This window comes from Zootoca vivipara, chromosome 2 (genome assembly GCF_965207765.1).
Source record: "Zootoca vivipara chromosome 2, rZooViv2.hap1.1, whole genome shotgun sequence".
Taxonomy (NCBI): domain Eukaryota; kingdom Metazoa; phylum Chordata; class Lepidosauria; order Squamata; family Lacertidae; genus Zootoca; species Zootoca vivipara.
Genome location: NC_142584.1, coordinates 102,447,947 through 102,459,196, shown reverse-complemented (window position 1 = coordinate 102,459,196; position 11,250 = coordinate 102,447,947). Strand labels below are relative to the sequence as shown.

Below are 11,250 nucleotides of genomic sequence, written 5' to 3'. Positions count from 1 at the left end.
TGCTTCTACTGCAACATGCCCAGTGGGTTTGCATGTTTCATCTGGGGGAAGAGAATTTCAACATGCAAGGGAGCTGCTGGGACTAAGACATGACATATCAAGAGCGCCGGCTCTGCAGAGAACAGCTGGCATAAGTGTTTCCTTTCCCCTTTGTGACGTATTTCAACTTGTGAGAGGTGTGTGTGCCTGAAATGGCCACAAGATCTCCTTTGAGTCTAATGGTCGCACCATTTCCCTCCCTTCCCCTGGTTTCCACATTCATTTCACACACACACAAACACCATACTAGTGCAAGGTTATTGGGCTTACACTTTGTCAAGTTTCCTTCATAAAATTCTGGGTGGTGGATGTGTTCAGAAACCGGGGGGGGGGTGGATTGGAGAAAACCCGGGTTCAAATAATATAGCTGCCCCACCTCATAAGGTTGTTGTGAGAATAGTTTTTAAAAGCACGCCTGCCAGTTTTGTAGCATCTTGGAAGGTGGGCTACAGAAATGCAATTCGCTGCTGGTTCCACACAAAACGCTTCTTACTGCAATGCGCTCTACGTGGGGCTACCTTTGACTGGTGACTGGGTGCGGCCGCCGAGACCACTTAACACCGGTCTTAAAAGATCTACACTGGCTCCCAGTACGTTTCCAAGCACAGTTCAAAGTGTTGGTGCTGACCTTTAAAGCCCTAAATGGCCTTGGTCCAGTATACCTGAAGGAGCGTCTCCACCCCCATCGTTCTGCCTGGACACTGAGGTCCAGCGCCAAGGGCCTTCTGGCGGTTCCCTCACTGCGAGAAGCCAAGTTGCAGGGAACCAGGCAGAGGGCCTTCTCGGTGGTGGCGCCTGCCCTGTGGAACACCCTCCCATCAGATGTCAAAGAGAAAAACATCTACCAGATTTTTAGAAGACATCTGAAGGCAGCCCTGTTTAGGGAGGCTTTTAATGTTTAATGGATTATTTTATTTCATTTTTCTGTTGAAAGCCGCCCAGAGTGGCTGGGTATAAATAAATTATTATTATTAATATTATTATTATTAAAGCACACAATGTGAGGAGAGGCTGGGTGGCTGGCTCAAAGCCTACACAACAGGGCTTGAAGATGGCCATTTCTTCCCTTTGAGCAGAAATTTCCAACCCATAAAAGACAGTAGAAGCTGCTTCTTAAAAGAGTCACATAACAGCTGGGTCCTTATCCCTTTATACAGACTGGGAAACACACACACACACACATATAGTTCCAGGTTATTCTGTTTCAAGTATATTCTGGATCTTCGCCACTCTGGGCTAGTCCACGCTCAAATGCTAAGATTACACACTTCGCTCAAGGATGCCATCCATATCGCCAAAGTTTTGTCATTGGCTTGTCCTGTGTTCGTTCTTACTGATTTTTATTGCAAGATTATTAAGGGGGGGAGGGGAGACAAAAAGGAGGAGGAACACCTGTCGGCCTGCATCAATTACATCTGCTGTGATTTATATAGAGACTGGATATCCACTTGGTTGGTTCGGTAGCATATATCAAATGAAATTGATGTTTCTAGAAAGTATGTTCAGATGTAGCAAGGGATTCAGACAACTGTGTAATAGGTGGTGAGTATTTACCCTTCCAGGCTTGAAGTATAAATCACTCGGTGACTCTCTAAAGGCTTGCAAAATCAATTTTTGTTGTCCTGCTTTAATCCCATACAACTGGAACATAATTTAAAAGTACATGAACATCCATGAATATCAAGGATTTTGCTAATGGAAACTTGTTACATACAACCACTTCAGAAAGTCCAGTTGCATTGGACAATCCCATATCATGCCTTAAGCAGATATTTCCAGCAATACACTTCAAATGTCCATCTGAGTTAGACAGCACCTTCTTGTAGAGTAGTTGTGGAGTCCAGTACCTGTATATCCAAAATGCCAATTTTTGCTGAATCGATCTCAAATCTAAGTAAGATTCTGCATATATTCCAATATATTTTCTATTGCTTAGGTTGCACAATACATTCTAATTCCCTGTTTCCATTCTTTCCTAAGTTCCTGAACTTCTACTTTTCAATTATTGCAGGGTTTTGTTTTTTGTGTGAATATCCAATTATTCCTTCCAACTATTTGGGGAGGGAGTCTGTAGCCCTCAAAGCAGGCAGACCATAATAAGACACTGAGGAGTGCTATAATTGAAAATCTTGCTATATCCAGCACTCATTGGTAGTATAGTATCTAGACCGCAATATAGGAAACTAACAATCTCCATTTATCAGCTGATCTAATGTGCAAACTCCACAGTGCTAGATTTTTTCCCCACAAGAAAGACTGCCTCTCTATCTTCAAATCCAGGTTGCCGCATGAAGTTAATTAATTTAGCATGTGGATGAAACTGAAGGCGGTTCTCTTTTTTTTTTTTACATTTCTGGACCCCAGGGCCCCATCCCAAAAGTGAGTGTTAAGTAAGCTGTCTCTAGAATTAGCCATGCTGGGGTGCTTGTATTTTTTAAAAAAAGACTTGTCACTCATTCATACACGTTGAGAGATACGCCTTGGGGCATAAAGGCTTGTGTTGCTTTCAAACAGGTCCTTCAAACAGGTCCTTCAAACGCAGCAACGAAGAACATGGCGGGCATTACAACAGCGTCCCTTTCTCTGCCCTGCCAAGAACTCTTCCTTCCCCTGGATCTTACCCTCAGAGATTCAGCCACGTGTTACACCGGGAGGTGGGATAAGGCCGGCAGCAGTCATACGCCGCTCACTTGTCAAGAAGTTGAATGTTGCACAGGCATTGGGCTGCGAAAGCAATGAGACGAAAAAAGAATCAGAACTGTAGAGTTTGAAGGGACTGTGAGGGATCTCCCAATCCGCTGCAATGCAGGAATCTTCTGTCCAATGTCGGACTCAAACCCATGACCCTGCAGTTAAGAGTCTCATGCCTGTACTGACTGAGCTAGAAGAAGTTTGGGTTGGGGAGGGAATGGATCAAGGCAGAGTGCAAATTAACAACAAGAGAGTGTATCTCAACAAAAACAGCCAGTATGAACAGAGAGTGTATCTCACTGCAGCAAGCTGCTCATGTCACCAGTGTAGTGATCAATACCTAGAAGTTCCTACTCTTAAGGGGTAAAAAATACCCACACCAATATACCAGAGGCCTCGCAGCCAGAAACCTGGTGCTGGAAAGAACAAACAGCTAAGGAGCTCTGGAGATAAGATTTGCCCCAGATAAAGTAAATCTCCATACAATTTCAGTGTGGTGTAGTGGTTAAGAGCAGTGGACTCGTAATCTGGTGAACCGGGTTCGCTTCCCCCCTCCTCCACATGCAGCTGCTGGGTGACCTTGGGCTAGTCACACTTCTCTGAAGTCTCTCAGCCTCACTCACCTCACAGAGTGTTTGTGGTGGGGGAGGAAGGGAAAGGAAAATGTTAGCCGCTTTGAGACGCCTTAGGGTAGTGATAAAGCAGGATATCAGATCCAAACTCTTCTTCCTTAAGTTGTTGGCAGATATTGCCAACATTTCTTTGCCACGCAGGACTGGGGACATTAGGTCCAAATCTGATTCCTAAGCCTACGACACCATGCTGCTAGCATATCCTGTCCAGCTCCAGATTCTAAATGCAGAGCCTTCAAATACAAAGGCGAGAGATCCAAATGAAGCAAGCACTAGAACTGAGGGAGGAGATGGTATCTTTTGCTTCTCTTCCCCATTATTGGGCCTTACCGTATCTTGTACCTCCACAGCAATCCCACACTGACGCATTAACTTCAGGATAGCGGGGTCCAACCTCTCCACCTTGCTTCCCGTCCCCAGGACCAGGATTTCTAGGATAGCCAACAGATGAAACCACAGAAAGCGATTAGAACGGACACCAATTCAACCTTCCTCCTGAGCATTCTTCAGTGGTATTGTGGCAAGCAGGCAATAGAGGTTGTCATTAATGTGCCTAATTGTTGCCAATGTGCCTTATTAGAAAGTCACATTTCTCTGTGCCTTACTTGCCTTGCTTTAGTGCTGATGTTTGCAATATATTTTAGCTGTGTTTGCAGTTTGCAATTTGTTAGAAGGAATGTTCTGGGCATCATAGTCACAAGACAAGACGTTTGTACAACAGGATGTCAGGATGTTCTACAGTCGCCCAGCAGGATGTCTGATAAGAAAGGGGATTTTTTTGCTTTATTAACACTTACCATCGTACCTAGGAAGTGCCTTATATGGCTTCCTGTTTCCGGCAGTGGGAAATGGCTGACTCCCATACGATAGGACCCCAACCGTGCCAGTAATTCAGGGCTGATTTGGGGGTAAGGACTTCAGTAATTCAGGGCTGATTTGGGGGTAGGACTTCAAGGCTTGAACTTCAAAGAGATTCTCGTCGTGGTGTTTGGATTAAGGAGGTATCGTACGATCTTTTTTTCTTCACAATACTTACAATTGGTTTTTCTGCAAAGCCTCATTAAGAAACCTAATTTATTTTGAGGAGTACAGATGGATTATTTATAATTGGATATTCAACTGCGCGGCCTTATTTGGCTTGAAAGACTTGATAAAGAAAGGAAGAAACAAGATGGCGCTCATTAATGACGCAGCACAGAAAAATGCGAGTTCCTCCGTTTCGAAGGAAGAGGAGATGCTTGTTGGCTGATTTTGTAGTGATTTGAGACAATAATGTGGGATAACATGCAGAGCAGCTGTTTGCAGAGTTTCTTCATTAAGTGCAAGAGAGAAGGCTGAATGGATGTCTAGCAGCCCCTCTCCTAGGGCCCAGGAGGGGGGAATGTGTGGTCTCCAAAAGCCAATTGATAGTCAAATGTTTTACATCTGTGGAATACAGTTTACTTATAGTACAAGATCCAAAAAGTATGCCTTTCATCAAGCTTGGATAACAGCCTGGATGGGAGTAACTTAACTTAATAACACGGGAGTTGCTGCACCATTAAATCTTAAATGAGGACTTGGACAACAGCCTGGATTGGAAGTGGAATGAGGTCAGGAGGGGCTGCGCTGGTAAATAGACAGTTGGAAAAATAATAAAGCTGTACTTGATGGATGTAAGGATATATGACTTTTGACATGATTGAGAATCACAAAGCCAGGGGCGGAGAACTTTAAAGTGGTAAAATCGGAATGTGGAAAATAGGAGAACGGCAAGAAGAAGCAGGAACAAGACATGAGAATGCTATTCAGGAGATCCAGACTATGGGAAGCTCGGGGAAAAAATAATAATGAATAATTTGGACTACAATTTGGCTCCTTTTTTTAGTTTGTTGTTTTCAATTGGAATAGGCTTATATGTTAATTGGCTGTTTGTATTGGAAAACTAATAAAAATGATTTTTTTAAAAAAAGGAAGTGCCTTATATTGATATATAACAGAAATGCTAAGCTTTGGCAAGAAAAAGGAGAAGTAATCTTATAAGGACAAAGCCAGGGTTGTGTCCAAGCTTATTGGCTTAACTTTGCTGCAGTATATGAATATGTAATGCCTAATGCTGCCTGAAAAGTGTATATAAATCCAGAGCACTGATGCCCCATGCTCAGCCTTGCGAAATTATTCCGCTGTGCTTATTGCTGCCAGCAATAAACTTATTTTCTATTTCTCCAATGACTGCGTCTGTGGTCCTTGAGAAGCCTTCCTGCCATAGGCCTCGGGGCCTGAGCCTACAGTATGGGCTCTGAGAGGCAAAGATGATCCATTGTGACTGGCATGCCAGCGGACAGCTGCATCATTTGGCTCTGATGAGCTGCTAGGAAATCTATTTGCCGTCTCAATTCCATTTCCCCCCTTTTTAAAAAACAATTTCCCTGAAATGATTTAATGCCGTTTTTTCCCCCTAGTAATGAAAGCCAACACCAAACACTTAAAAAAAATAATTATTATACAAGTCAAAGCAGCAAGATGCTCTCAGCTTCTTAGAGAGGGGTGGGAAATTCCGTTTGCCACTCTTAAGTTTAATTTCATCATTTAATAAAAACACGATGGGTTTTTCCCCCCAGTGAAGTTGTCCCATTATCGCAGCAAAGGAAGAATGGATACAAAAACTTAGGGAATATGCAGAAATGGCAGAATAAGAAATCAAGATAACAAACTTCTTTTTATAAAAGAATGGAAATGGTTTGTTGAATATTTACACATAAATTGTAAACAGATAAAAACACTGGCAGGATTATTGTTATAACCTGCAGCTATATAAGTGTGTGTGTGTGTGTGTGTGTGTGTGTCATATATATCATCTACGATAAATAAATGAGCAAGTTAAGTTAATTTAGATATGCAGAAGGTAATAAAAATAAATTTAAGGAAACGCAGAAGGGGGGGAAAGGAAGTCAAGTTTTAAAATGTTAAAATGAATGTAAAATCAGTGAAATGTGTATATCTGAAAAGTATAAATGAAATTTGAAAAAAAAAGTCCCATTAGTGCAAGGGCTTCCATTTGTGCAATGAAACTTCATTTTCCTGCACAATGGGACTTCCTCTCCCTTGCAGGAGTCCTGCCATCTCTCCTGGGGCTTCCCAGGGGTCTACTGCTCAAGGCAAGTCAGGCAGACTGTGTACATCGCCTGGGAACCCAAGGCAAGTTGCTCTTCAGAGGAAGAGCAGGCAACAAGCTTGAAGCATGTTTTGGGGCAATATCCAGGTGTAAAACTGGATGATTACAACCAGGTTGCTCACAAACCGTCGTCCCAGCGATTTGCTTCCTTCCCATCCCTACAAGAGCACAGTAAGTGGGGGTTGGCTGACCTGCGGCCATCTAGATATTGCTGGATCAGAAGAACTCCCCCCTCAGCCCCAGCCAGCATAGCTAAAAGTCGGGGATGATCGGATATAAAATCCAACAACATTGGCAGGTTCCAGAGGTTCTCCATGCCAGTCGTAAGGGAAATTCGAGCACTTATACCTATTCGAGGCTCCAGCAGGCGGAACAAGACGAGGCTTTCAGCAGTGATGTCCTTATGTGTGCCAACCTGGAAAGGAAGGAGAGGAAAGGACGGGAGAAAAAGAGGAAGTCCTGTAATTACTTTATAAGAGGAAAAATACACTACACAGCTCAGGATGTGGTTGTGACATCAATGATCTAACAAAGGATCTCAAGACTTGGAAAGATGTCTTCCAAGGTTGACAGCCCTGGGCTGGGTCTGCAGATAAGGGAACCTCCTTCCTAGCACCACGGCCCGCATTTCCAAGCATCGGGGTGGATGTTGACTTGAGGAATCGAAAGACCCCACCCCACCCCCAAACTCACGTTCCACTGTAGGATGGCTCGTGGCAAGACTGCGCAAGGCCCCACCACCTTGTTGCTGCTGACGGTGAATCCTCGTTCATTGTAGCCTTCTATGAACATCATGTCTTCGGATTCCTTCTCCAAGCGCTGGATGGTGGTCTTCTGGTAGAGCTCGTCATCTGAAGGTGTCAGGCGGTGGCCTCGCTGGGGTGGCCTGGAGGTGGAGGTATGGAGAAGGCGGCACTTGGAAACTGTTTCTAAATCACGGGATCACTAAATCACAGGATCACTGCTCAGGATCACTGCTGGGAGGAGGCGAGAGCTCAGAGGGTACACCTCCTGTGCGATATAAGGGTTAAGCTCTCTCTCTTCCCTCCCGCTGTCTCTCGTTTTCTTTTCTTTTTTGTTTCCCCTTTTCCTCTTTATTTGGATTAGTTTGGTTTTCCTTGCACGCTGAAAAGTTTCAATAAAATTATATGTTTCCGAGCACAATTCAAAGTGTTGGCGTTGTCTTTTAAAAGCCTTAAACGGCCTCAGCCCTGTTTAAGTGCATCTCCACCCTTATCATTCAGCCTGGACACTGAGGTCCAGCTCCGAGGGTCTTCTAGCAGTTCCCTCACTGCGAGAAGTGAAGCTACAGGGAATCGGGCAAGAGGGCCTTCTTGGCAATGGTGCCTTCTATGTGGAACACCCTCCAGTCAGATGCCAAGGAGGTAAAGAAATACACAACTTTTAGAAGACACCTGTATCGGGAAGATTTAAACGTTTGACGTTCTATTATGTTTTTATATATATTGGAAGCCACCCAGAGTGGCTGGGGCTAACCAAAAGTCAGTTGCTAAATGTTTTAAATGTAGTAAAGTCAGTTGCTGAATGTTTTGGGCCCCTTCCCACGTTTTTATTTACGGTACTTGAAAAGCATATACCCCACCTTATTTCAAGAAGGGAACTCAAGAAGGCTTACAGAACACAAGATCATAACAATACAGAAGTCATCCCATTTCAAAAGCTTGGTTAAAAGCAGCTGCTTTGCAGAAATATTCCTGTTCTTGCTCTTGGCTTCCAAACATAGCACTCATGGGTATGCTTGAGCTGGACACAGCAACTCAGTGGTTTCAGAAATTAATCGTGCAGATTAAAAATATACTCTGCACGTACTTAAGGGCACATCATCATCGTCATCATCATTATTATTAAACATAAGCTAGACCAAGCTCAGGCAGCCTGATGGGAGTTGTAGTCCAAAACATCTGGAAAGGCTAGGATGAATATAAAACGGAAAAATAGTTCAAAGAGGTGTGGGATATGGCTATTAATGATAAATCAATGTGTGCTATCAAGGTAAGATGGGGAATAGGGAGGAGAAATTACTTTGAGGAGATATGGAAGGAATTTATAGTATTTGTATTGCTAAAAAGGAAAGGGGTCAAACCATCACAAGAGGTGTTGAAATTTTGGGAAGTTGGGTGGAGTGGTCTGAAGGGTGGGAGTGGGGTGCACACTTTTATTTATTATAATTACTTTGTTTAAAATTAAAACAAAACATCCGGAAGTCACCAGGGTGGTGAAAGTGCAGAACGGGCAAAAGGTCCCAGCCAATGGTCAGAGATGGTGACCGCTGCGTCCCAAGACACCCCACTTCAAGGCTCACTAACATAAAACATTAAGAAGTAGGGCTTGCTTCCTTGCTCAGTTTTTTCTTACTGGCAGGAAAGCGGTGCAGTTAAAAGCTTCACGCCAGGCGGAAACTCAGCAGCTTTAGTTCCCCCCTGCCCCCCACCCGAAGATGCTGTGAAGGGATAGGCTTGACCAGTTGGATTTCTTTCTGCTTGGCACGAAACCCAAGTCACGGCGAAGGAGGCGGGCAGCCCCGAACCACAGGTCACGGTCATAGGTGTAGATCCCGCTTGCCGTTGCAGCTTACCTGCTGAGATAGACGGGCCTCGCAGCAGTAGCGAGCCTCCAGCCCAGCGCTGGCCCAAGCAGCCTGAGCGGAGCCATTCGTGGAGGAGGAAGAAGCGGCGCAAACCGCGGCGCCCTTTGCAAAGCAAGAAAGCGCGCGCCTGACCCAGAGCGACGCCAGCGGAACTCCGGCAAGCGGACCCAGAAGAGGAGGAGCCGGAGGTTGCCTGGTGGGAAGGAAGGGAGGGAGAGAGAGCACAGCCGGTGATATAAAACTGCGCTGCGGAAAATCGCCACTAGATGGTGACAAGTGTATACAGTAATGTTGTTTAGTCGTTCAGTCGTGTCCGACTTTTCGTGACTCCATGGACCATAGCACGCCAGGCACTCCTGTCTTGCACTGCCTCCCGCAGTTTGGTCATGTTGGTGGCTTCTATGACACTGTCCAACCGTCTCGTCCTCTGTCGTCCCCTTCTCCTAGTGCCCTCCATCTTTCCCAACATCTTTTCCATCTTTTCCAGGGAGTCTTCTCTTCTCATGAGGTGGCCAAACTATTGGAGCCTCAGCTTCAGGATCTGTCCTTCCAGTGAGCACTCAGGGCTGATTTCCTTCAGGATGGATAGGTTTGATCTTCTTGCAGTCCATGGGACTCTCAAGAGTCTCCTCCAACACCATAATTCAAAAGCATCAATCCTTAGGCGATCAGCCTTCTTCATGGTCCAGCTCTCACTTCCATACATCACTACTGTACTGGGGAAAACCATAGCTTTAACTATACAGTATGGACCTTTGTTGGCAAGGTGATGTCTCTGCTTTTTAATATGCTGTCTAGATTTGTCATTGCTTTTCTCTCAAGAATCAGGCGTCTTTTAATTTCGTGACTGCTGTCACCATCTGCAGTGATCAAGGAGCCCAAGAAAGTAAAATCTCTCACTGCCTCCATTTCTTCCCCTTCTATTTGCCAGAAGGTGATGGGACCAGAAGTATAATAGGCTCACAATTTTTTTCCTTTCCAGGTGGGAGGATCAATGAACAGGAGGCATCATGCAACCTCTGTTGGGCAAAAGATTCCTGGATTGCAGCGGGTTGGTCTAGATGACCCGAGGGACCCCTTCCAACTCTACAATTCTATGATGCCACAGTCTTTGCGAGCGAGTTGATAGTCACTTTATTAGACAGAAACCACACTCCTATGCAGATATAAGGCCCATGGGGTTTACTCTGAGTAAGGGGTTTCGGCTTTACCATACATAAAAATTGTCTTCTCTTCGTTTTTTATTTTATTTTAGTTGAGATTCCTGTATTTCAGGGGGTTGGGCTGGATGAGCCTTGCGGCCCCTTCCATCTCCATGATTCTATGGTTTAGTCTTTGAGGGTTCAAGTCTGCATTACAAGCCAAAGCATGGCGCATCTAAGAAAAACCAGCTTTCTGTTTCATCCCTATAAAATAGAGGAGGAGACCTAGGGACCTTCTAATCCTGGACTCCAACGCCTATCACATATGACCATGCTGACAGGCGGCTGGTTTTATTTTGCACTACTACTTAAAACCAATTGTATGCTGCCTTCCGTTCCAAATAACGCCCGAGGCGCTTCACAAAACAATAAAGCAACATGAAATATGACAATAGAAACAGTCTGCAAAGCCCCCGACAAACTGCTGGTTTGCCAGGAACCTTCAAAGCGCTGCAGGAATTGGCGCTGAGCAGAATCACACACACCCCTTCACGTATGAAGGGAGAGGAAACTCTTTCGGGAGCTCTGTGGGTGCACCCAAACTCAGCACTAAAAAGGAAGCGGAGAAGTCTCTCTCCTTCCCTTTAAAGCCCCATCTTGCTGCGATCTTAGAGATGGAGACTCCCCAAGGCTTTGGTGAGTTTCCCCGCTTGTAAGATTGCAACAAGATAAAGCATAACGAGGGAGGTGGGAATCTTAAACCCAATCTTGGTGTGGTCTGTGAAGACTTCCAAATGCTCTCAAAGGTCTTTGGGAGTTTCAGTCTCCTCACCCTCACTTTAGAATTACAGCGGAACTGGCTTCTCCCCCTCTTCCCTAATAAGTCTGATGGGATGTTGACCACCTGTCACATTTGGTCTGTGATGGAGATCCTGATCAGGAAGTGGTACTTAAGAGTCAGAAAGGTTCCTCTTGCCTGCTCTA

General features: G+C 44.9%; 1 protein-coding gene across 2 annotated transcripts; it reads right to left on the bottom strand.

Moving 5' to 3' along the window:
• Positions 1-1,635: 1,635 nt before the first annotated feature.
• Positions 1,636-9,280, bottom strand: NDUFAF3 (NADH:ubiquinone oxidoreductase complex assembly factor 3). Of its 2 annotated transcripts, XM_035106833.3 has the most exons (6): positions 9,113-9,280; positions 7,210-7,402; positions 6,865-6,931; positions 3,693-3,793; positions 2,661-2,763; positions 1,636-1,886 (listed from the first exon to the last, which is right to left on the bottom strand). In XM_035106833.3, the coding sequence occupies exons 1-5, from the start codon at positions 9,187-9,189 to the stop codon at positions 2,671-2,673; spliced, it is 531 nt and encodes a 176-aa protein (XP_034962724.1). In that variant the 5' UTR covers positions 9,190-9,280; the 3' UTR covers positions 1,636-1,886; positions 2,661-2,670. The 2 variants fall into 2 exon arrangements, with proteins under 2 accessions (XP_034962724.1, XP_034962723.1); XM_035106832.3 differs by having other exon boundaries at positions 1,636-2,763.
• Positions 9,281-11,250: the final 1,970 nt, after the last annotated feature.